The 26524-nt window shown below is 42.2% G+C and overlaps 2 protein-coding genes and 1 long non-coding RNA gene across 6 annotated transcripts; 2 read left to right on the top strand and 1 right to left on the bottom strand.

Moving 5' to 3' along the window:
* The first annotated feature begins 23 nt into the window (after nucleotides 1-23).
* LOC5503066 (WD repeat-containing protein 27) lies at nucleotides 24-16231 on the top strand. Of its 4 annotated transcripts, XM_048729688.1 has the most exons (25): nucleotides 34-310; nucleotides 864-1011; nucleotides 1814-1944; nucleotides 2088-2201; nucleotides 2505-2556; nucleotides 2906-2976; nucleotides 3053-3173; nucleotides 3860-4067; nucleotides 4546-4649; nucleotides 5092-5183; nucleotides 5927-6040; nucleotides 6805-6908; nucleotides 8248-8339; nucleotides 8789-8879; nucleotides 9124-9207; nucleotides 9306-9502; nucleotides 10114-10289; nucleotides 10746-10879; nucleotides 11741-11838; nucleotides 12489-12610; nucleotides 13365-13462; nucleotides 13870-13972; nucleotides 14552-14650; nucleotides 14910-14985; nucleotides 16030-16231. In XM_048729688.1, exons 1-24 carry the CDS (start codon nucleotides 119-121, stop codon nucleotides 14958-14960), a joined length of 2796 nt encoding a protein of 931 aa, XP_048585645.1. In that variant the 5' UTR covers nucleotides 34-118; the 3' UTR covers nucleotides 14961-14985; nucleotides 16030-16231. The 4 variants fall into 4 exon arrangements, with proteins under 4 accessions (XP_048585643.1, XP_048585644.1, XP_048585645.1 ...); XM_048729687.1 differs by lacking the exons at nucleotides 14910-14985; nucleotides 16030-16231 and having other exon boundaries at nucleotides 28-310; nucleotides 14552-14731; XM_048729686.1 differs by lacking the exons at nucleotides 14910-14985; nucleotides 16030-16231 and having other exon boundaries at nucleotides 24-310; nucleotides 13870-14728.
* LOC125568206 lies at nucleotides 8021-9310 on the bottom strand. The gene is made up of 2 exons (XR_007312120.1): nucleotides 8835-9310; nucleotides 8021-8312 (listed from the first exon to the last, which is right to left on the bottom strand). It is a non-coding gene; the product is annotated as an uncharacterized LOC125568206 (long non-coding RNA).
* A 2233-nt stretch (nucleotides 16232-18464) lies between the features above and the next one.
* On the top strand, nucleotides 18465-24170 carry LOC116610626. Its single transcript, XM_032371348.2, has 4 exons — nucleotides 18465-19157; nucleotides 19288-19603; nucleotides 19899-20915; nucleotides 23094-24170. The coding sequence occupies exons 2-4, from the start codon at nucleotides 19302-19304 to the stop codon at nucleotides 23917-23919; spliced, it is 2145 nt and encodes a 714-aa protein (XP_032227239.2). The 5' UTR covers nucleotides 18465-19157; nucleotides 19288-19301; the 3' UTR covers nucleotides 23920-24170.
* Nucleotides 24171-26524: the final 2354 nt, after the last annotated feature.

The following is a 26524-nucleotide window of genomic DNA, read 5'->3' as shown; positions in this document are numbered from 1 at the left end:
GAAATAGTGTTTAATCAAAGAGAACGCTGTTATTTGGAAATTATAGTCTTTGAGAACAGATATTTTGCAAAAAAAAAACCATATTTTCAATGCAAAAAATAATACAGAATTGGGCCGAATGGAGATTTACAGCGGTCTTCCCCATTTTCATACAGAAATTCAAACCAAAATGGCGGCAACCCACGAATGTGTCCTTCGTACAAGGACAGGCTTGTCCCGTATTCAGATGGACTGCAACAGACAAGTCGTCGCATGCCCCCTGTCCAAGACGTCAATTGGTGTTTGGCAGACAGCAGATCTATCTCAAAAGGTTTGAATATAAGAAATGATTTATTTTGATAGGCTACATAGCGTAATCGAACTTGTATCGGCATCTTTAGACCTGCAAATCTTTACTAGAAGTGCTAAACAAGGGTTTCATGTCAGCTGAGTAATAACTTTTTTGATTTAGTGCGATGGGAAAACACTCGAGGGTCTGATCTGGTTTGATTGTTATTGTTATTTCTTGTAGATATTTGTATCGAAATGTGAGTTTTAAAATGACAACAGTAACGTTTCTAAGCAACGTATTTTTTTATTATCTTTTAAAAATATCACAAAACTGAGAGCGGGGTGCGTTTCCGATAGTTTAGTTTTGAGGAGTACCTGACCTTTAATGCTGATGAAAAAAAAAAATTAAGCCTCCCCCAAGAATTTGGTAGGACAAAATACCCCTCCCCCCTCTCCCCTCCAATTTTTTCTATTAGATTTGCTTGGTTCTTGTCGTCCTTTTTAGTTCTGTTAGAAATTCCCTGAGTAGCATCTCTCCAATCTCATTGACTCCCTGTCATTAATTTGAATTGTTTTTTTAATTTTGTCTTCAGCCACTAGAGCTGTCAGGCCATCAGAAGGAGGTAACATGTATTTGCCTGAGTGAAGAACTGCCTCTTTTTCTCTGCTCTGCGTCACAAGATACCATTAATGTGTGGGACCTTCAAAAAATGTTATGTTGCTATGGCAATTCCATTGAAGGTACCATATACCACATTTAAACTAACAACTTGTATTCAAGAACTACAATAATAAGAGTTGCTGTGTTGCATATTTTAGCTTACGAAGAAGTTTCATCATTTTTATTAGATTTTGCATATTTGAGTCATCATTGTAAAACATAGGCAGCAGACTCGTACCCAGGGGGGTGCAGGGGGTGTGAACATACCCCTCACAACAGCCGAAAGTCCACCTTCAGTTCTCAATAGACGTGCTTTTTGTAGACAAAAATATAAAGCATAAGCTACTGTAGATCACTCTGGTATGTCATTAATCCATAAGTCAGACTTGTATTTGTAGCCAAATGTGACAATAAATGTCCCTTGGAGATACTGCAAAGGCCAAAAAATCCCTTTTGTTCTTTCGGGGGTGGTCAGATTTTTTAACAGAAAACTCCCTCCCTCCCTCCCCCCCCCCCCCCCCCACCCACCCCAGAAAAATTAGGCCCCCTTTTTGGACTTTGCACCCCCCCCCCCCCCCCCCCCCCACAAGAAAAATCCTGGTTACGGGGGCCTGGGCACTCACTAATTGTGCAAGCGGTATGATTTTTGCGAGTGCAAGTGGCTTTGTTCTTGATTGCCTCATTTAAAGTGCAAGTCTTGATTACCCAGTGTCGAGTATTTAATTAATACTCATTGCTGGTACTGTAGGGTTGGCCGAGTGCATAGAAAGATGGAAACATAGCACAAAGTAAAATTATGACAAGTGAAAATACAGTAGCTGTAAATTGAGCCTAACCTTCCTCAAGCCTTATGCAAATCATTGATACATTTTATCCTCTTAGGTAGAGGCCCTCCTACTCCTCCTAGATGCGTGGGAAAGAATTTAGGGGAAGTGCAGCACCTCAGCTTTAACCCTGCAAATGTTCTCATCACTGTGTGTATCGGCAAGGAGGTCTGGGTTCTTAATATTCAGGTATAGTATAAATACCTTGTTTAGCCTCCTATACAGCTGCTTTAAGTATGGGCTCCCTGTGCCCTCAGCTTCACAGTAGCTTGGTACCCATATTACAATGTAGGCAAAATATTTTTTATCAATATTATCATTCTCCCAAACAGACTTGCAAACTTGACACAGTATTAGAGGGGCATACAAGTGTGGTAACACAAGCACAATTCTGTCCCTGGGCTGAGTTTACAATTGTCACTATAAGTGAGGACAGAACTTTTAAGGTACTGAAAGATGACATGATGAAATGCATTCTTCTTAGAGTATCTTACTGTAGGTGTTTGCTTTTCAAAAGAAATATAAAATGAGGGAAGATTTTAAGATTCTATTTATTCTTCACAAGTTCCAGTCGAACAAGAGGTGCTATATGTACAACAGAAATGTGTATGGAATCTCAGGTTAGCAAGATAGTTAAATAGTCAAATAGGGAAGTCTGAACAAGTTTCCATATTTTTTTTGCTGTTGACTGTTAAAATGATTAAAATGATTGTATTTTCTTAATGTCTTATTATATCTGGTAAATTTAGGTGTGGAATATAAAGGAATCCAGCCTAATTTATCAATCTGCAATAATATCAGGTATGCCATTTTATTTATTTAGCTAGTGTCATCCATCATTAGACTAGAGGGACTCAGTAAAAGCTTCAGCTTACAACATGTCAGACAGGGAGGGGTTAGCAGGATACTTGTGCACCCGTTGGCTGCTTTGTTATTGAAGGTCCATAAAAATTGTCCTTTTTCCAATTCCTCGGTAATGTAATCTTATTCGCATTCATGTTTTTTCATTTGGAACAAATATAGCCCCTCTTTTACCTTTCTTGCCCTTGCATTTTACAATATTTGAAAAGATAGATCAGTTTGTGACTAAGTCATGGTATAGTTCCAATGGTAGTCTTGTTTTCAAAAGCTTATAATTTCTCATACCCAGTTTCTCCATTCATCTCTCTTGCACTTGATCCACTCAAGAAGTGCATCGCTATTGGCTCAGCTGATTCCAAGGTACATATTGTATCCATGTATCATTATCAATAATCCGTGGATTGTGATAGTTTTGATACCCTGTGTTTGATTATAGATAAGAATATATGATCTATGTGAAGATCAAGGGTTTCGCTGCTTGCGTGAGATGGATGTGGGACGCATGCTGCAGAAAGTTGCAGACACCAAGCCTCAGACCAATGAGAATTCAGATGAAGGTAGAAGTGTTGTCAATAAAGCTAAGATGAGATTACATGATGGTAGATAATATAAAGATGGCTCAGAGGAAAGGGTTATGATGACTCTAGTAGTGGATGTAGGGGAAGCAAGACAGACTAGCCCTCCATCCTTTTAGAAAATATTTTAAAGATAAAATGTGTGGGAGCTCAGTTTACCCCCTGTCATAACATATGTTTTAATATATGGTGGCCTTTCTTTGGGGCTGCCCCCTCTCCCCTAGAAAAAGTCCTGGATCTGCTTCTGACCTCATAGTAGGGTGGCTATGCTTTTTTTGTGCACTTTTTAGTAGAACCACCAAGCTTAGCACATATGTCCCTTAGGTCAAGTAAATAACTTTTTCAGGGGGTGCCATTTTTTGCGCTAAGCCACGCTACTATCAGTGAAACAGGCTTCAAGGGGATTCATCTAGAGTCAGGTGACCTAACGAGCTTAAGGGTGGTGTTCAAGCCAAAAAGTCTCTACAGAATATTGGGAATAACTGTGAATTCCTTGTCCTTGGTGAGAAGTCCATATCTATCTTGATGAGTATAACGACAATCGCATGTGAAGTGCACTTGCAGTGATGATTTTTAACTTCATATCTTCTTGTTTACCTTAGTTACTTGTTCAGTGAATAAAATACGTCTTTAGGATGTTGAATCTTGCCATCTTTTCTGCCCCACAGGCCCCACAGTTATCAGTAGTCAGCCCCGCTGGCAATCTGACGGGAACCCTGTTTTGCCTCCTGACCCAGAGGGGCCTGGTGAAGTAGAATCAGAAGCTAGTATACTTGGGCTTCTCTTTGTAAGCACAAATGGCTATAAGAGGTCACAAGTCAAGGAGGAGAAACCAAATCTTCCTTTCCTGAATCGGCCATCACACTCTTCTGTTAGGTAAGCTAAAGCAAGGCTCCATTGCTATACTGCTTTGCCTGCTTTGCATCTCTGTGCTCATTTTCCTGGAAATAAAGGTAGAGGGTATGTTAGTTTCTTAGAAAGGCTGCAGGTTTAACTTATGTTTACATGCATTGTAAACAATGTTAGCCATTTACCATCATTTATGTATATACGGTTAATTTTGTTATTTTCCTTAAACAAGTTCATAGCTGTCAACCCAACTTGGACGAAAATCTTGTAAAATCAGGGGAAATACAGTTTATATGTGAAAAAACCCAACAGAGCCAATGCGGCTGAATACAGAGAATGTATGAACATTCTCACAAGAATTAGGCATGTGATGAAGTCCAAAATCTTGTGACACCCGCCTAATGCAGGTGAATTGACAGCTGTGATGTAAATTTGTCGTAAAATTTATCATTCAGATGATCATGGCAATCAAAGTACTTATGATATTCTATTTTGTTATTCACAGTGGTGTTTTTGAGTCCCCAACTTTGCTTGTAGCTGGTACGACCGCTGCCACCTTGATCATCAACTGTAACACTTGGGAAATCATTTATGTGCTAGACTTCAAAGGTGAGTCTATTGGAATGTTTTGTATAGCAGGTCTGTATAGAATATGAAGTATAAGACTTTTTTCTCTTAACATCCTGCAAGCTTGGTTGTCTGACAGTTTCTTGAGATAAACAGGAAGCATTTTAACATCAATGATGTCATCAATTACACCTTTTAGACACCCTGCAACTTTGGTTGTCTGGTGATGTTCTTATCTTGAGAAATAAGCATTTTCTTTATATGACATCATCGAAGACATCACATCACATGACCATCTCATTGCACCTCCCTTAACCACCTACGTCTTTTAAGTTTGATCGTCTATCTGTTCCATCATTTGTAGTACATTGTAGTGTTTCACTCTTTCTTTGTTTATAACTGACCCCTCAAGGTAAAGTCTACCTAAGCTGGCTTATAATTTTCGATAGCTGATCTAAATATATATTTTTTCGTTTTGTTTTAGAACCAGTACTGTCAAGCAATGAGATAGACAACGCACAGTACAATCTACCGACTGCTGGGTCATATGCATTCGTCAATTCGTACAGCAATAGGGTAACATGTTCTTCAGTACATGGCAAGCTGTTAAACTATTGGAGATCAATTTAAAGCCCCCACAGGGTACATAGCCGATGGCGCTTCTTTGTTATGACTCCAATCGCACTTACCTTATTAACTTAATTTTAAAAGATTCGCGAAAATAGTGACGCGAAAATTAAGTGTCGCGAAAATTAGGATGCGCGAAAACTAAATGAGTACACAAGAAGCCTTTGGGGAAATATTGGCCGTTTAAAAAGCTTTATGGAAACACCTGGTCTATTTAGCCATCTAATGTACATATAGTACGGTATGGGGTTGAGTTGGACTTGTATTTATAGATTTTTATGAAAATAAATTTAGCCCACTCATTTTTTTTGTGACAAATTATTTCAGTTTTAATGATTACAGCACATTTTAATTCCACTTGTTTTGCTTGTTCTCCCAAAATCGCGAAATCGCGAAAATAAAGTGAACTGGTTTTACCATGTTAGGAAAATCGCGTAAATAAAGTGTCGCAAAGTATCGCCATCTCAAAATCGCGAAATATTGACGTCGCGAAAATTAAGTGTAATAAGGTAGTTTTTTTTTTAGGGGATGGGCAAAATACAGAAACGTTACATAAATTATTGGGGTCCCAGCCACGCCCCTACTGGTCATTTCCATATATTGTTTGCAAACATCTGGGGGGGGGGGCACGTGCCCCCAGTGCCCAACCTCTTGCAACAACCCACCGAATGATACTTGCTGTTATCTACAAGGTCCTTTGTCTTATTGGAAGTCTGTTCAACAATGCTGTACACGTCATCAACATCCACTTGCCAAATATGGAAGAGCTGCCTAATAAGAAAATAGGACGCATGGACGCCAACGAGGTTCTTGTTTCTTCCCTTATTAATTGTACGCTTGCTTTACGTACAACACATTGGAACGTATTAGATAACACAAAAGTGATGATTTACAGTACGAAAAAACATGTGTTTTACGTAAAACACAGGAACGTTTTAGATAACACAAAAGTGATAATGTACGTAAAACAAACAGTTTTTTGTGTGCCTTTTATCTTCTCAGACCAAATTCACATTTACTTTTCATAAACGCCAATCAGCAGTGTAGGCACGTGTTCTTGCCTTTGTGGAGTCGTGACTGCACACGCATTCAGCATGAGTGAGACTTTTTGCTCGGAAGCACGGCAAGAATTGGTTAAATTTGATAAACAAATTGTAAATAATTCAAAGCTCGACTTTGGTCAACGTAGCTTAAAGAGTGTCGATCAACCACGCCTTTATGATTGTTTCCAATTGAAAATACATCGTTATTTTTTAAAGAAACTTCAAAATAACCACCCACGATTGAAGTTTAATGCCTTATTGACGATATTTTGTTTAAAGTATCTAAGTCATTAGTTTGAATTAGCCGATGGAAATTGATTATTTTAATCGAGTCGGTGTTGTGTGGACTTAAAATGGCGGCGTGATTGGCTTTCTTTAATAACAATTCCGTGACAGCATCGGAATTAGGAGAAATAAATATAGATGAGATTATGTAAAAGATATATAATATTTATTTCGACTCTTCGAATAATTTATCTTCCCTTATCGGATTGTGATAGGGCTGACATCTTGTTCGTTTTCTACAGTTATTATCAAGTCGCCTTTCACAAAGCATCAGTCTCAATACTAGTGGAGTCTGCGATACTGGAGCGTTACGACCCGAGCAGGAGATGTTAACAGTTTTGTCTAGGTGAGTCTGTTTATTTAATGGCTTTTTCATATCGTATTTATTCATTTAAGCGCCGCGGCGTTTTATTAATATGTAGTTTTCTTGCAGATAAGGCGCTTATTTATAAGTAAGTTCCTGTTCATATGGGGACCCCCAGTTAAGTGGGATAACCCGCCTCTCCATATAAACTCTCTTAATTTCGTGTTTGCGTTCACATGTCGGGTAGGGGACCCCACCGAGGCGGGTTACCCGCCTCGGTGGGTTGGGTTTTTGAGAGTTTTCAACATGTGAACGCTCTGAAGTGGGGTAACCCGCCTTCCCGGGGTAACCTTCATCCGGGAATCATATGCCCGCCAAAAGCGCGTGCAAGATGGCTGCCAGAAATATGGACCTGGAGAACTTTTTAGGCGGAACCAGCTCGAAAAGTTGAGTAATGGCCATGATGAAGATAAGGAGAACGAAGAATCTTCCATTGAAAGCGAGAGTCGAGTTCGTCCGTTAATAGCGAGGTTTTTGCAAGCGAGTTCTCTGGAACCTACGTCTTTCATAGATCGCATAGCTGGAATACCGCCGCTGAAGATGCAAGTGAAAGGAAATTCGCATTTACCGCCACAACGTGTTTTCAATCCGCCATCTTGTTTTTCTCAACCTCACCCCAGGCATGTGAACACAACTTTGTCTCGACCCCAGGCATGTGAACACAACTTTGTCTCGACCCCAGGCATGTGAACACAACTTTGTCTCGACCCCAGGCATGTGAACACAACTTTGTCTCGACCCCAGGTATGTGGGGATCCCCACCTCCATGTAAACAGGTCCTAAATTACTTCGCCATGCAGATGTATCTGTAGTAGCGGCGCTAAACAGGGAAAGGGGTGCGCGGCGAGAAAAGAAATCAGAGATATAGAGCAACCGAGCGATTTTGTGAGGAGAGGTGAGAAAGTGTCTGCATACAGCCAATTCTTTCGGCTTTTTTTTTTACGTTCATCGGATTATAACAATGCAGATCAGAAGGACCTTGACAAGTCGCGGATACAATGAATCGAATTATTCAATGTTGTGATTGCCATGCAAGCCGCCCTACACAAGTACTTGCATTTGATTGTTTTGTTCACATCAACAAACGAAGATTACAGTTATTTCATGTTTTATTTGCCTTCATATATACAGGGCGGAAGTTTGGGACGGGGGTGGTTGAAGGGATGGTAGTTCTGAGGGAGGATGGGGTTATGAGTTTGACATAGAGTACCGCCAAAAATTAATAGAATAAAGAAAACATTATAGGAAAAGGTAGAAAAAGGTTTCGTATCCAATGAGTAGCGGGTCGTTCTAATGATTGTTGTTTGGCATAATTTTACAGTGCGCCTCTTTGCGCAAACTCGCCGCTCAAAGCCGAGCTGGTTCTAAAGCCACCTGCCGGGAAATCTGTAAAGAAAACAGCGGTAAAACCAGGTATTACATAAGATTGACGCATTGGCATTAGAGAGAGAGAGAGAGAGAGAGAGAGAGAGAGAGGGAGGGAGGGAGGGAGGGAGGGAGGGAGGGAGGGAGGGAGGGAGGGAGGGAGGGAGGGAGGGAGGGAGGGAGGGAGGGAGGGAGGGAGGGAGGGAGGGAGGGAGGGAGGGAGGGAGGGAGGGAGGGAGGGAGGGAGGGAGGGAGGGAGGGAGGGAGGGAGGGAGGGAGGGAGGGAGGGAGGGAGAGTGTTCCAACTTACTCAAATATGAAAAGAATGGGCAGAGTAAATAAGATCTTTAACAGGATTTCAACAAGACATTATCGAGAAGACGAAGAAAGGTTATCAGTGTAAATTCCAGTTTAGCAGAATTAGAGGCACAGATGTAACAGCTATCCAAGTTCGCGTTACTCGAGTGAGCATTTTGTCCAACCTTTTTCTTGTACAGCCACGGCACGAGGGAAATCCTCGGCCATTCAGGACCAACCACTGACCTTTAAATCCAAAGTGAAATCATCCGGGTACATCGACGTGCCAAGGTAAAGGGAACACCCATCCTTCCATAGTGACCGCCTGTCCGTCCGTCCGCTATTCCGCCCATCTTTATATCCGTCCGTCCGCCTTTCCGTCCATCTGTATGCCCGTCCGCCCGCCTTTCCGTCCATCTGTATGCCCGTCCGCCCGCCTTTCTGTGTGCCTGTGTCTATCTGGATTATTATAAGAACGTTTTCAATGATCTATAATAACAGATAATGTTTCTTTATTTTTTTGATACCGTTTCAGGACAAAAATGTTTTCTCCCAAGACGAATGCGGCAAAACTACCTAAAGAACCAACACGAAAGTCGAGCACAGACAGACAAACGAGGTTCGACCAAGTGTTATAGCAATGTTTCTCCCCATTCACGTGCGAGGCTAACCGCCTCATTTTTTCATTGAATAAATGTACTCCTGATTTCTATGTAGTATTCTAGCTAAAGAGTATCCGCTGGAGAGTGAACCGCCAACGCAGTTAAAAGAAAAGTTTCCGCTGACCTGTCAACCCACCGCAATCAGCGAAATCGTGTACTCGGGCAGCGGTAAACATGTGGCATGCGCATTAGCGAATAAAACAGCGCATGTCCTTAGAGTGTCACCCGCTGGAAAACAAATTGTTTTGACAGGTAACGATAACGGATTAGTTTCTAGTCTCTATGTCAGCCGCTATTTTGCCATCTTAAAATAGCAAAATACCTAGTGTGAGAAAGCATTTATTTCTCCTTGCAGCCAAAAATGCAGTAAATGTATGGGATATTAAAAATACAGGAGAAAATGTCTTGGGTCTCCTCTTATTAGCAACCTGGCTACGCCCGTGATATTATTAACGTTAAGACACCGCGGAGTTAACTTTTTTAAGCCCGACGTTTATGAATACTTTCACTCCAAAGTGCAATGTGCGATTATTTGGAAGTGGCGTCATTTACAGCTAATCAAAGTTTAAGTAACTAAAACCGGTATCCTTACTGAGTCCATTACGAAGTCTACAAATAAGGTTGTTAGGTTGTACTCCGTGTGTCGTAGCTCGCTAAGTTTATAATGCAAAAAACTTATTTATTTGATACATTATATTTGACACGAAGCAATGCTGGTAACGATACATGGATTCTCCGAGGTGGACGTTTTCCTTTTAACTTAAAATCTGAGATTGGCGACTCCGATTTCTCAAGGTTGTTGTTGCACGATAGAGAAACACCAACAAGCAGGCTAAAGAATGTTTTGTGCGTTTTATTGACAGGTCATGATGGCCCTGTGACGTCAGCCAAGTTTAGTCACGATGATCGGTGGTTGCTGACGTCATCCACAGACCGGACTGTCCGGTTGTGGTCCCCGGCTGTGTCCGACCCTCTACTTGTTATTAATACAGTAAAGCATAATTTCACCTCGGATGTGGGGACAAAGTCGAAAGAAAAGGTCAGTAGAGTTGTTATCCTCCCTTTGTCGAGCATTTTGGAACATCTATTTGTTATAAGGTTACCAATCGACAATCCATGTGTCGTAGCCCGCATTGGTTCATGGGTAAAGTATAAATGGCGCAATACTGATTTCTGAAAGCCTCGTTAATGTTTAAACAAGATCCTACAGCTTGCTAAACCTGTAATTGTTTTTATTTACGCTTATTTGCTTACCTATGAAGTACGTGTAACGTTATTTGACATGAAGGTGATAGATGCATAGTAGCATGTAAGAAAGCTTACACAATTAAGTATTTTCAGATTTGAGCGGTGACATTGAGTGGTGTCCTTGAGCAAAGTAGCGCGCTTAAGATCAAGCCAAGCAACAAATATAAGAACCAACGATGCTCATTAGATACCACGAGCAATAAACACACTAAAGAACGTTATTCAACTATTACTACACTTTTTTCAGGATAATCTTCCCTTCTCGAAGGAAGTGAGTCAATCGTCGTTTTACTATGTTGACAAGTTTATTCTTTTATCTTGCGGAAACGGGCTTTACCTCTACAAATACCACATCGACCCCGTCAAGGACGAAATTAAAAGGTGATCATTATTTACACCTATTTAAACGTTCGCTGGTTCATTTTAAATATCATGAGCAACATTTTACTCTTATCTTAGAAAGAAATAATCGCTTGCTTTATTCTAAATAGCATGTGCCATTTTTGAGAGCATGTTCATGATAGTGACGGTAGTATGGTGATGGCTATGGTAGGGCGATGATAGTGATGGATGGTTGATGATGGTTGATGATGATTGATGATGGTTGTTATATTGATGGTGATGTTGATGTTGATATTAATGATGGTGGTGATGGTGTTGGTGATGGTGATTGTGATAATAATTTGTGATGTTGTTGGTGATGGTGATGGTAATGGTGATTGTGATGCTGTTGGTGATGGTGATGGTGATGGTGATGGTGACGGTGACGGTGATGGTAATGGTGATTGTGATGCTGTTGGTGATGGTGATGGTGATGGTGATGGTGATGGTGATGGTGATGGTGATGGTGATGGTGATGATGATGGTGATGGTGATGGTGATGGTGATGGTGATGAAGATGGTGATGGTGATGGTGACGGTGACGGTGGTGGTGATAATGATTGGTGATGGTGGTGGCGGTGGCGGTGGCGGTGGCGGTGATGTTCATAGTAACAGTGATGGTGCTAGTCATAATGGTGGATTGGTGGTGATGGGATGTTGATACTAAAGTGATGATGAATGTTGGTGGTGACTTAGCTGTTAATAGTCTTGATGATGGTGATGGTGATGGCGGTGGTAGTGGTGATAGTGATTATGGTGATGGTAATGTTGGTGGTGATAATGGTGACTTTGATTATAGTCTTCAAGATGGTGATGAATGGATGGTACCGTCTCTAACCTGTCTGTTTTCATATCTTGTAGATACCAAAGTAACAATAAATACAAGCTTGTGACGATGACGCAGTTGGAGCGTGCCCAGAATATAACCTGCTTTTCTTGTGTCAACAGTTTTCATTCGTGTATCCTTTAATAGATGGCGTGACATTACTTTTGAATGCCTTGCGTGACATGATCTTTTCTATCGTATACTTACATGACATGATCTTCTCCATCATGATGCTTGCGTGACATGATCTTTTCTATCGTGAAACTTGCGTGAGATGATCATTTCTGTCGTTATACTTGCGTGACATGATCTTCTCTATAATGATGCTTGCGTGACATGATCTTCTCCATCATGTTACTTGGGCTACATGATCTTCTATGGTGATACTTGCGCGTGACATGGTCTATCGTGATACTTGCGCGTGACATGGTCTATTGTGAAATTTGCGTGACATGATCTTTTATCGTGACACTAACGAGTGACATGATCTTCTCTATTGTTAGACTTGCGCCTGACACGATCTTATGTATCGTTTTATTTGTGCATGACACGATCTGTCACCGTGATACTTGCCCGACACGATCACTCTCCGTGATACTTGCGTGACAAAACTCTGTAGCCCAAGAAAACTTAGACAAAACTTAGACTTACAAAAATTAAAAAAAATTGATAGGCGTGACAAATATCTCGTGACAAGGTCCAAAAGCATTGCAAAACTTGACATTTTCAGCGGCTCCTTGTTGATGTTTTGCTATTTGCCTCAACTCGGCGCTATTCTCACAGATATCGTGTTCTGCTGTGGCTCTAACAAGTCGATCGAGGTCATAGATATGAACGCAGGGCGTGTCGTGCGGGTGATACTGGATGCACACACACGACCAGTGCACAGCATATGCCAAAACCAGGTAGCACTCTCCCCTCCCTTGCGCTCAATATCTACCGGGCATCTACCCCCCCCCCCCCCCCCTTCCCCCTCTCTTCCCTATTACGCTTTTACACACTTCACCTTAACCTTACCTGCGCACTTTACCTTAACCTTACCTGCGCAGGATTTCCGATGAAAGGGAGACTAAGGGTGTGTTCATTAAATACTCTGGGTGGGGGGGGGGGATTTCGACTCTGGGACCCCTTAAAATTTTAGAGCTCCCCTATGGCCTTCCGGTATTCCCCCCTCCCTCCCACTTGACCTAACCTGCGTAGCAAGCTGTGAGGTCTAGCGGAGATAGAGACCGAGCGACTGAAGGGAAAAAATGGCCAAAGAGCATGAAGAGAGAGAGAGAGAAGTTTCTTGTGCCTCTCTCCCCCCACCTCTCGGGGTATTCAATGAGGTGAAAGAAATGGGCTTCCCTATTGCGCTCTCGTCTTGGCCCTCTACTAACTATGGTCTTGGGAGACCCAAGACTGGTTTCTTAGGGTTCATCTAGTCTAGCGTAGTCGTGTTGACGTCACCGCATCCTCGGGGACCCAGTGCCACGCGGATACCAGAAGTGAAGGTCGTAGTACTTCTCTGTGACGAGGCTCTTTACATCAACGCATGCGCGCTTCCTGTGTCCCCGATCTCCGCGATACCGTGGGTCCCCAAGGATGGCGTCACTGAGAAGGGAAAGCCGCGCCATTTAGAATCACCAAGATCATTCACACTCTAAAACTCTCTCCCAGGGCTCCGCATTCGCTGCGCACCCAACCGAGGCATACGATCTCTTTCTGACGGCCGCAGTGACTGACGGGATCAAATTGTGGGATCTCCGTACGAACAAGTACGTAAAGAATGAAAATTGTAAAGAACATACAATAAGATAAGGTAAACGAGAACACTTGGAGTCACAGGAACGTTAGCGTTAGTTAGGGTTCTTATTATCGGGATTCCACTGCAGTTCAAGTTATCGTAGGCAGAAATGTTTAAAAAATATAAAAAAATATTACGAGGTCACTTGGAGTCAACGCGGTACTCGAATGATAGTCGTGAAAGATTTCACTGTACTTGCCGAACATCTATATATACTGCTTTCAGGCTGTTCGAGTTAACAGGATTTTGAGGTGAATGTTTGTTCGAGTTATCGTGCTGTTTGAGGTAAAGGTTTTTTCGAGTTATCGTGCTGTTTGAAAAAGGTTTGTTCGAGTTATCGGGATGTTCGGGTTATGTTCGTCTTATTGCCGTTTTCAGGTGCGTCAGACGGTACGAGGGTCACGTGAACAGATCTCACCCCGTCGGCCTCGCTTTCAGTCCCTGTGCTAGATACATCGCGACTGGGTCTGAGGACCGCTCGGTATGTGCAAGCCACCAGTACCACGCATGCGTAGCCGGAAGCGTTACCGGAGATGCCCGCGTGGGCTGCGAAACACTCCCTTCCGGTTTGAAATATTTCAGCCTTTACGTAATAACAGTGAGCAACAGTTTGCATGTTTGTTTGTTAGTTTTGTTGTTGTTGTTGTTGTTGTTGTTTTTCAAGTATCTGCTTCGCTGCATCTTTACTGACTGAAGTTTGTAAAATGACTTGAATATTTGTTACTTTTGCCCCTCTTCATTGCTATGAACTATAGAGTTTTGACAAAAGAAAGCCGCTCATGTTTACTACACAACGATTGTCTGTGTGATTGAAGTTATTTGAGCGCATTCAAACCATGTTAGAAAAATAACAAATTTTCGCATCGCCGAAACGGAAAACCGAAAAGACTGATGTTTTTTTATCATTCTTTTGAAACAAATCGTGCACTTCCTGTAAAACAGCGCAAAAACAACATAATTCCTAGCTTACTCCCCCGCCCCTACTCCCCCTCTGTGCAGCCCTCCTGTTAGAAGAATATGATCACAACACATTTACTCGTGGTTGCGTTTTGTAAATTAGGCGTACTTGTTTGATATTCGCGGCACGTCCTTCAGTCATCGTCTTACAGGTCACACAGAAGTTGTATCAGACGTAGCCTTTCATCCAGCTAGACCAGAGGTAAGAAGCGAAAATGTGCGAGTACTGTGGCTATCACGAGGCGTTAAAGGTGGACAAAAAAATCGTGGAGGGTTAATTTAAAGTAAGGAACCTGTTGGAATACACGAAAGCTTCATGAAAGCGACTTATGTTATGGTGATTTTCCGTGCAATTTTACATTCCCTTATTCTTGGAATCGAGGATAACTTCTTGAATGTTGCTTTTTCCGCTGTTTTCGTATATGTGTTATACAAGTGCATTGAATAAATTTACTTTTCAGCTTGTCGCCGCATCACTTGACGGGAAATTGAAATTTTACGGTGTTGAATGATCATTCCATGCGTCTATAAAATCAGGTGCGGATTACAAATACATTTTAGACGTCTATTGGTTGCAAAAAGCTGCAGTGTCCGAAAACGTTTAAGTTCCCCTAGTGCTTTTCGAGCTTACATAACTAGGCGAGCAATAGCTCTGATGCGGCATGTTGCAACCATTGTTTACTGCATAAAGCTATACCCCCCCCCCCCAACCTTCTATATAGATATATTTTTTTTTTTCAAATCAAGACTTGTTGTCCATTTTTTTTTTTTTTTTGGAAACTCCTCCGCCTATTTCCATGAGTGTGACTTGCCATCTTGAGCGCAATCGTTTTTTAGTTCTTACGGTTGTGAGTGTTTTCCCGTCACGCTATTTCACCATTAAAACGAAACCGGAAGTTGGTGATTGAGCTGTCATAATATCCCATATAAGGAGCACTAATCGAAAAGTACCTGTCGTGATTGCCCAAATATGGTCTGTGACGTCAATTGAGTGGCGTGCGTCAGGTCACGGCCGGGAGCTCTGCTTTGCAGGTTTATTGTTGAGTTGAATATTCGAGAACGTCTCGCTGCACTTGATTTACTTTGGGGGTTTTCGACTTTTTGACAAGATTCCCCCATTCAATGACGGACTGCCTTGAAGAGAAAGGACTTACTGAGTTTTTAGAGTGACCTGTAAGGATTTTTCGTTAGTTTTGAGAGTTTTGAGCACTGGATTGTCAGGCTAAACTACTCGGTAAGTGTAACTGGGATGTTTATGAAAATTTTGACTGATTCTGGGATGTACCTGCTAAACTGCGATGACTTCCCTTTTGACTGATCTTTTGGGTACAACTCTGTAGATTTTTGTCAGGTGTTGTTCCCAATTTCTCGATTATTAGTCTGTGTTTATTGATTTCTAAGGAGTTTTTTTAAGAAAGTTCAGCGTGGAGTTCGTTTTGAATGAATAGAGACTTTCGCAAACAACGACCGTGATTCGGTAAAGATAGAGATTCCGGGATTGTTTTCGACCTTGTTTCGCTGCATATACTCTCAGGTTTTATTACGCTATTGTCCTTCAACATTTTTATTTTTATATTTTAGGATGGTAGAGGATCGTGGACACGGGGTGAAAAGAAAGTTGAGCGACAGGGATGGAGATCTGCAGAATCGTTGCTACCAACGACAAACCATCTTCAATATATCGATTTGTAAGCTCCGGAAAAACTACGGGAATTCGGAGCCACTGCTCAGCAAAACAGTGCTAATCGCAAACACTATAAGACTGATTGAAGATGACATCGAAGAGGAGAAGCGGCAGGTCAAGCAATTGTTTTGTGGAGCGAATGAACAAGCGGTAGATAACTTTCTTGAAGTTGGCTCTCAAAATCTCAGCAATGAACTACAAGAAAGCATGATATTACAAGCGCTTTCAAGGGAAGTTGTAAAGAAACCCCTGGACTCTGTGCACTTTGAGAAAGAATTGAATCTTCTTGGGGATAAACTTATCAGAGAGCTTGGATTAGACTACTGCAAAGAGCGAAGGGATTTGGTAGTGGAGAAAAGCGATCGCCTCGCTGATTATAACAACAACAATGACATTGATTCTGACAGTGCACTGGATTTCGAGAGAGACATTGTTAGCTGTAGTTCATTGCTCGGACTTGAACTCAGCGATGAGTTGGAATTCGGCGATGTGGATTTGTCCATGTACGATTTCGATACGAACGGGAATGCAGCGATGCCGATGGATCTCGAGGGACTTTGTGCAGCGTGGGGCTTAACTAGCGCGAATTCTTTGACTCGATGTGCAACTAGCATCAAATTGGAACGTTCTTCCGAGACATTCGATGAATTAGATCAAGTCATTCAAGTCCTTGTAGGATCCTAGAATACTATAATTATTTAGCCCACAAGATGGGATCTCGAAATGCGATTCATTTCTTCCAAAGACTTTACGAATACATAGCTCGCTTTGGGCATATCTGCTTTCAATGTTCTTTTCAGTACTTTGTAGAAATTACTGAAGAATGGTTTCCCAAGCCGCAAAAAACAATAGAATAGTTTTTTTCCGAGGCGAGCATAGCATAAATAGTAGAAAAAGAGACTCGGTTTATTTATGAGCTATTTACAAGTCTCGGAGCACATTACCCTGATGCTGAATATTTTATGACTTCAGTAAATTTATATTTTTCACTATAGTTGTCCTATAGAGTAGGTTATTTATGAAGAATAGTGGTGTATGCACAGAAAGTGAATTGTCTTACGATTGGCGGTCAACATTGTCTAACTGAGATTCGATTCATAAAATTGTATTTTAAAGTAAAATATGAATAACTTATCAACTAAAATAATACAAGAGCCTAACTTATATGATAATGTCTGGAAGCAGACAAGCTTCGCTTCAGCTAGAGCATTTTTCTTGTGCTGTACAAAGCCTTTGTAAAATAGGTACATAGACAATTTTTATAGAAATATACATTTCATAGAAAATACTATAAGTGTAATGTAAAGTAAACTATATAATAAAAAGACTATTGAACAAAGTTATGATTTTGTTTGGGTGAGTTTTTTTTAGGCAAACAAGATTGGACCTGCCCTAAGATTTGCAAGCTATGCAAATTACCCTCAGCATAGGTCAGGTCAGTATTATGTAACAAGTTGCACCTGAGATAGATAATTACCAAACCTATAAACCTACATATATGGTGTTTCTATATACTTTCAATCCCTACCACATATATTTTCTCACATTTTTTAATGTAGATTGGAAACTTATATATTTGAATTCATCTTTTATTCTCATTTCACCATTCTCTTCCTTTTCAATTGTATTTTTTAATATGGATAATGTGCTATGAAATTCCAAGGGTCTCCATAAAGGTTTTTGTACTTCTCTTATACTCTATAATCCACAGTGTTTTACCATCTAATCAGAAAGTAAAGGAATCTTGAGCTTCAAAAATAGCTTCATAAAAACTGGTTGTGCATGCTTGTGGACTGATAGCTCTAACAACTAAATGAGTCCTAAAATAAAAGAGAATCCAAAAGGTTAAATTTATTATATTTCTTTCTCAGTTTTTACAGATAATAAGACAGTTGGCATATAGGTTGAATTAGTCCACTACTCTGCATTCTGTCCTCTGTTATACATTGTGTGACAGGGCAAACCGACTAAGGTTGGATTTGCTTCTTTTCTCTTGGTCAGCTTTTACAAGGATTGTGTTTATGACATGTGTAGTTGTATAGAGCAGACTTGTTTGTGTTCAGGTGATTGAGTAGTCTCCTTCTCAGCCCCCAGCAGTCGGGGAGTGCTGTGTGACTCCAACCGCTGGGGGCAAAATCTTTGCTTCTCTTTTTGTCCCTCTATTTATTAACAGGGAAACAGTCCGAAAACAGATAACCCCAACCTCGTTCCCAGGGCCCTCTCCTGTTATTTGGGTCAGCAGGCAGAAAATTTCCCGCCTGGGGAGGTCGACCTCCCTCCTGGAGGATCAGAATAAAGGTATATATTTGTGTCTTGCATTGTGTTTGCTGATCTCCTTCCCTTGTATGGTATTTTGAGCTTTTTGTTGAGAGGGTCGATTCTCCAGTTTTTCCTTGTTCGATTTGAAATTTGTCAAAGAACATGAGCTATTATTTGGCTGAAGAGTTGCTATCACCTTGGTTGGATGCATATATTCAAGACCATTTATCCCTTAGACTGATGCCCAAGTATCTTCATATTGTTGTGACTATTTTGCATTTATGATTTTTTTTGGTTGTGGGTCCGTCTCAAGGGTGGTGCAGGCCGGTTGAGGGGCCAGGGCGCTCATATTCGAATACTATCTGGGCCGGGCTCCTAGAAAAGCAGGTAAGGGGTCCCCGTAGGATGGCTAAGCCAGGAATGAATGCCCCTTTCTTTTCATCCAATTAAATGTCGAGATGGCCGTATTTATCCCTGGGTTAGCGCCAACTTGCTATCCAGGAACCGGTCTCTTTAATAATCCGCATTACGTTAGAGCTAGCTCCAGTCCTTTGTACTTCATTTGTCTTGATTTGACAGCGTTATGCCTGAGAAACAAAATACCCTAATATTGATCGTACATGAAGTATTACCCCAGGTGCAGGTCGCCATTTTGAAAGCGGACAGACAACAATATGTTTAGATTGAATTATCTATCGAAAATAACTGCAAAGCTTCAGACAGCTGTTTTCAGAACATAAGCAACAAGAAGATATTGATTATAGAGGTGAGCAAGCAGCCTTTATGCCTCCAAAGTGGCCATTTGCCTTGTGTTCTCACTCTGATTGTCACCTCTGTTTTTGCCGCCCTTTGCTTCCCTCTCTTCTCAATCTCATATTACTCTTCTTCCCTTGCAGCTCACTCCATTCAAATGTCTGTCGCGGAAGATCAAGTATTTGTAAAGTTTGAGAGCCCTGCTTTACATACACCGGAGAATGTAGGCGCCAGTGAACGGGCGAACACCTCTGGTAGCGAAGTATTATCGAAGCTTCTTTCCGGTAGCGTCACTTCATGTGTTTCTTCAACACCATCAGGACCTAGTACATTCATATTGTATATCCCGAGTTTTCGTAAGATAGAACCAAAGCCTGAGCTTGAAGTAAAAGATGAAACACCGGAGAAAGAAACACCCGAGAAAGATTTAAAAGCATCCAGTCCAAATGCTGTAAATAGGTAATTTGAAAATATTTTATTTTTGGAATAGTTATGGAACTTATATTATTCCTGGTATGACTAGAAAGTTACAGAATACCAATCCATAAAGAGCTAACAATGGGACCTCAAAGACTACAGACAAGCTGTTATAATACTAGGTGTTCTGCATGGGATTGTGGGAACAATGCAAGGAATCAAAATAGGGTCTGTTTATTTACACCAGTTTAGGTGCTACACAAATAACATGGATGCTTCGTTACATATTGTTCAAGGATGCATATACTTAATTCTGGATTTTTTCCTTCCTTTCTAGGTTACTTAAAACCAACCCTACAAAGCGAGGGGTCAAAACATGTCCCCAGTGCTTCAACAAGATCGGCCACAGAGCTAAACAATGCAAGCACTGTAGCCCCTCAAAGAGGTTACAGAGGCGGAGAAAAATGCAACAGAAAGTGTTAGAAACTAGACCACAAGGTAGTGAGAACAACAATGGCAAAACCATAAACTATGAGGGTACTGCTGATCAACTTGTGGACCAATGCACAAATGATGTTGGTAATGAAGTTGAGGAAACTTCGGATGTGAATAACTTAGTAGAAGAGGCTGCAGTTGAGAACATTATGACAATCTCAGAACAAAATGCTGCAGACACTGCCACAGCAGTGGTCACAGAAATTCCATCAAATGAGACAGTTGTGACTTCCTCTGCCTGTGTAAGCGCAGGAAGTGATGAATGCCAACCCCAGGTTAGCCTTGCAGAGGAGACAGTACCATTTGCGCCCAGCAAAGAGCAGGAAACAGTTGTAAGCACCGCCGCTCAACCTCCTGACTCTTTCTCACTACAGGACTTAATCTGTGGTTTGCTTGCACAGAACCAAGGCACATTACCCACGACTATCATGAATAATGACCCACCCTCTGAAACAACCACAATAGCAGTTCAAACTGACACTGATAAACTCTATCAGGATTCCAGGCCATCAGAAGAGCCCCAGCAGCCTCAAGAAGAGAAGAGGATAGAGGCAGCAGATAATTCTGTTGATGCCAACTCCGTGGCATTGTTTTTGGGTCAGATGGCCCAGCAACGGAATGGGAAGAAAAGGCAGAGTACTGCCTCAACAAACGCTAATAGCGTTAATCCACAATCTCAGGTAATAACTGTCATGACTGGTGCTGTCGTGCCTGGGACTTGCAGTGCCGTTTTGTCTGTGAAGCCATCAAAGTTTAGAAAGATACAGCCCAAGAATAACCTGGACATACCAGTGAGAGATGAAAGAGAGGAAGAGGGAAGAGATGACATCAAGGAGGTTAGAGTGGATGCACAGTTCAGGTAAATCAGCATATATATTTGGAATTTGTAATGAAAAAAATTTTATCAAATGATATCCATGAATACTATAATTTATTTTGGGAAATTCTATCAAATTTCAAGATTAAATTCTTAAAGTGCCCCTAGCATCAAATTCATGTAACTTGTTTTTAATATGTACTTATCCTAAGATGAAGAATATGTAAAGAGTTTTCATATGATATCAGAAATTATCTTGAAATTTGACCACAGGCAAAAATACAAGCTTTTAAAAACAGCTCTTCCTTTTTACAAGTTGACCCCATGAAACAAGCCCAGTGAGAACAGCGGGGGCTAGCATCAAGCTAAAATGTGCAAGAAATTTTCTAATTGAGTAGCTTTTGAATGACTTATTTTACTTTGTAGAGGTCTGGGATGTTAAGTTTAAAACGCTATTCCTTTTTGCATTGTTTTTTTTTTGCGGCTAAAATAATACATGGAAAAGCTGTTGTCGCTACGCTTTTTTTTCAAGAAGAAGTGAAAATAACTCTGCATTATTTTTTTAATTAATAGATGCTTTTGAGGTGATGTTAGCAATTAAACATTATTTGAACAACCCTTTGTTGTGAAAGAAAAGGACTAGAAAGATAATAAAGAAAACAAAAAAAAATGTAAAACATGCGGGTAAGACTCGAACCTTGGATCCAGGAATTTGTATTCATGCGCGCTACCTGTTGGGGCATCGAGGCAAATGGGAAACTTTAATAAAAAAATAAGGTATTTATCTGGTACCTGTTGTAATCGAAGCATCGTGTTGAAAATTCGTTAAAAGACAGAACTCAATGAAAGATCAGAGACCTTAGAATGATTCAATGAATTTACGATGTTGACACTGTATTAAGTTCTAAATAAGCTTTTTCTCAAATAACTATATAAAAATTCTATTGACAAATTTTTTCCCTAGCGATAAAAGTATTTGATTCGACGAGGACAAAATAGATCTTTTTAGGTCTTTTTTGAAAGGAGGTCATATTTTATAGTGTTGAGCATAGGAACTCTAAATCTCAAATTAGATAGATTAATGTTAAAAATTGGTAATATAAAACTTAAAAGATTTATAATTTTCAGGCTTTTCTTTGATCATACGATAATTGATACCCCAACTTGAAGAAATTGATTCGAGGCCTCATAATGATTCAATCCAATTAGAACTGTGTCCCTGCCTTCGTTAACTCAAAAACTGACAAAAACTGATGTTTAAAAAAATTCTATCAACAATTTTTTTTGTAAGCACATTTTTCCTTAGAAATAAGGGGAAATGCCCTAATTAAAAACACACACAATTTGACACACAATATTTTATTTATTATCATACAGATGATCATAATGAATAAAATAAATAATGATATTGCTCTGGTAACAGGGTAAAACAAGGCCCTAAAAAATAGAAAAAGTGCCCTTCAGGATTCCTGAATCAACGATGAACGCCTGGCTCTTTCGGAAAGTGGATCACTTTTTAGTCAAGAAGGCAATATTATTTACATTTAGAAACCGGCAAAACCCCACGAAAACCCCTCATATGGCAATAAAACTTGGTATGGTTTGTTTTCAAGTCCTAAACTACTGATATATTGGTATAAACCCGGAAATTAAGAGTTTGATACTTTGGGCTCTTTAACATATGTACTTTTTGTGCTTTTTTGAAGAGATTTCAAATGACTTTGTAATGATGAAGGAATCAATATGTGTTCACATGCATATCCAGTACCCTCCCTTGAAATTTTAGAACTTATGTATTGGTGCTAAAATCTATGAGTTCCCCTTCTGACCAATGCTTTATCTTTTATCGATTGGTCCCCCTTCATAAAAGGAACCTGGACACATCCCTAGTGGTAAACATAGTTGTCCCATGGGTATCAAATGAATGAGCAGATATAAAGTCGATTGTCAAAAGGTTGTCGTCAGCCAGCTTTGAGACTATGCGACAAGCCTGCATGTAAGCATGGGTAAAAACCTTTGAAGCGCCTAGTTGCACCTTAGCCACCTCTAAGCCAAGTTATGTGGTGGCTAATATATGTAGCCAGGCGCTTCAGTGGTTTTTACCCATGCTTACATGTGGGCTTGTCGCATAGTTGCGAATCAGGTTGATGACAACCTTCTGTCAATCGACTGTATGTGATTATGATAAATCATTTAATAATGTTTGCTACGCTTCTTCAGACTGATGGGCGGGACAGCAACACGGCGAGGCGTCATGGCCTGTACCAAGTGTCAGCTTATGATTGGCTGCCGCTCCAAAATCTGCAAACACTGTAAAACCCAAATCACAGAGGACCCTCCCCGTATCAAGAGAGAAAAGGGTGTCTCTGCCGTACAGCTACAACTACCAGAGAGCTTGAACATGCAACTGTTCTCGGTCAGGAAGTGCAAGACAGGGCCCGAGCTTAGATGCTTTGTCAGGGTTGTAACTACCAGTGACCAGGATGATGGGCAGAGGCCCTTTTACTGTGATTACCCCTTGTGTGTTATGCCGAAAGAGCCAAGCAATCCTCGGTTCGTTTGTGAGCACGTTAGGGCGTGCAGTGCAGCTGTCACTGCAGGAGTACCTCTTTTAGACGAGTCAAAGTTAGACCAGCTGCCCCTTGATGAGCAGATGAAGATCACAGTGCTACAGCTTCATCAGCAGTGTGCAAGCTATGGGCTACCGCTTGTGCAGTGGATCACATCCAAAACTCTAGCAGTTGTTGATCAGAGTCCTGACAATGCCAGCACTGACCCAGTCAGCTTTGCGCACGTCCGTTTTGATAACGTCCGAGGCAATGGTTGCTTTCAGCGGCAGGTTTTCTGTTCGGGGAAGACCTGCATGGCGTGGAACTTCATGTCAAATAGCTCAAATAGTAGCTCATCAGAGGTTGACAGGGCGTGCAGCTGTATTCATTATGCTGCATGCATGTGGGCTATTGCATCTGATGACTCGCTTGAAAGAGACTTCGGCATCTACCTAACTATGTTTGTCAACAAAGCTGAGGCTTCTGGCAAAACTTGAGTTACAGCATATATTTACGCCTTGGTTATGTGACAGAAGCAATACTACTGAGAACATTCTTACAAACCAAAGGCACTGCACATTTTTCTGTTCTCACCCAAGTCCTTCATTTGAAGAGGAAAAAGGTATTCTTGGAAACGATTGGGTTGCAGAGTGATATTGATATTTCAAAGAAACTATCGTGTTCAATAGGATATTATTATTCAGGTTAAAAAACTTCAGTGTCTATAATAAATGCAAATTTACTGCAATATTTCTTGACCTGTGCTGCAAATGAAAAGACGTGGGGAGTAGTCAGTGACGGGGAAGAGAAAAAGGGTACATGGTTACTATGTCAGCTTATTCCTCTTCGCAATCGTCTTCCCCTTTGCCCTGGGTGGGTTTTTAGACTAAAAATTAGATGTTACACAGTAATACCAAGAAACCCCCTAACCCACCCCCCTGACCTGTCTCGCATGTAAGGTCATGGAACTCGCCCCATCTCCCTGACTTGTCTCGCATGCAAGGTTATGCAACTCGCCCCATCTCCCTGACCTGTCTCGCATGCAAGGTCATGCAACTCGCCCCATCTCCCTGACCTGTCTCGCATGCAAGGTCATGGAACTCGCCCCATCTCCCTGACTTGTCTCGCATGCAAGGTTATGCAACTCGCCCCATGTCCCTGGCCTGTCTCGCATGCAAGGTTATGCAACTCGCCCCATGTCCCTGACCTGTCTCGCATGTAGGTCATGGAACTCGCCCCATCTCCCTGACCTGTCTCGTTGCAGGTCATGCAACTCGCCCCATCTCCCTGACCTGTCTCGCATGCAAGGTCATGGAACTCGCGCCATCTCCCTGACCTGTCTCGCATGCAGGTCATGGAACTCGCCCCATGTCCCTGACCTGTCTCGCATGCAAGGTCATAGAACTCGCCCCATGTCCCTGACCTCTCTCGCATGCAAGGTCATGGAACTCGCCCCATCTCCCTGACCTGTCTCGCATGTAGGTCATGGAACTCGCCCCATCTCTCTGACCTCTCTCACATGTAAGGTCATGGAACTCGCCCCATCTCTCTGACCTCTCTCACATGTAAGGTCATGGAACTCGCCCCATGTCCCTGACCTGTCTCGCATGCAAGGTCATGGAACTCGCCCCATGTCCCTGACCTGTCTCGCATGCAAGGTCATGGAACTCGCCCCATCTCCCTGACCTGTCTCGCATGTAGGTCATGGAACTCGCCCCATGTCCCTGACCTGTCTCGCATGCAAGGTTATGGAACTCGCCCCATCTCCCTGACCTGTCTCGCATGCAGGTCATGCAACTCGCCCCATCTCCCTGACCTGTCTCGCATGCAAGGTTATGGAACTCGCCCCATGTCCCTGACCTGTCTCGCATGCAAGGTTATGGAACTCGCCCCATCTCCCTGACCTGTCTCGCATGTAGGTCATGGAACTCGCCCCATGTCCCTGACCTGTCTCGCATGCAGGTCATGGAACTCGCCCCATCTCCCTGAGTCTTGCATGCAGGTCATGGAACTCGCCCCATCTCCCTGACCTGTCTCGCATGTAGGTCATGGAACTCGCCCCATCTCCCTGAGTCTCGCATGCAGGTCATGGAACTCGCCCCATCTCCCTGACCTGTCTCGCATGCAGGTCATGGAACTTGCCCCATCTCCCTGACCTGTCTCACATGCAGGTCATGCAACTCGCCCCATCTCCCTGACCTGTCTCGCATGCAGGTCGTGGAACTCGCCCCATGTTCCTGACCTGTCTCGCATGCAAGGTCATGGAACTCGCCCCATCTCCCTGACCTGTCTCGCATGCAAGGTTATGAAACTCGCCCCATCTCCCTGACCTGTCTCGCATGCAAGGTCATGGAACTCGCCCCATGTCCCTGACCTGTCTCGCATGCAGGTCATGCAACTCGCCCCATCTCCCTGACCTGTCTCACATGCAGGTCATGGAACTCGCCCCATCTCCCTGACCTGTCTCGCATGTAAGGTCATGGAACTCGCCCCATGTCCCTGACCTGTCTCGCATGTAAGGTCATGGAACCCGCCCCATGTCCCTGACCTGTCTCGCATGCAGGTCATGCAACTCGCCCCATCTCCCTGACCTGTCTCGCATGCAGGTCATAGAACTCGCCCCATCTCCCTGACCTGTCTCGCATGTAGGTCATGGAACTCGCCCTATCTCCCTGACCTGTCTCGCATGCAAGGTCATGGAACTCGCCCCATCTCCCTGACCTGTCTCGCATGCAAGGTCATGGAACTCGCCCTATCTCCCTGACCTGTCTCGCATGCAAGGTCATGGATTTCGCCCCATCTCCCTGACCTGTTTCGCATGCAAGGTCATAGAACTCGCCCCATGTCCCTGACCTGTCTCGCATGCAAGTTATGGAAAATATCGTGCTGAGTCACGTCAACAAGCATTTAACCGCCCATAACATCCTGGCGCACCGCCAGCATGATTTCCTCAGGGGATTTTCTTGTGAGACTCAGCTGGTCCTTGCGACGCATGACTGTGCAAACAAGCTAAACTGTCAAGTTGATGCCTTCTAACTTGATTTTAGTAAAGCCTTCGATAAGGTAACACATCCTAAACTTTACCACATCTTACACCACTAT

Source organism: Nematostella vectensis, chromosome 7 (genome assembly GCF_932526225.1).
Source record: "Nematostella vectensis chromosome 7, jaNemVect1.1, whole genome shotgun sequence".
In the NCBI taxonomy this organism is placed as follows: Eukaryota; Metazoa; Cnidaria; class Anthozoa; order Actiniaria; family Edwardsiidae; genus Nematostella; species Nematostella vectensis.
Note: the sequence above shows the minus strand (reverse complement) of the source record. Positions and strands in the feature narration are given on the sequence as shown.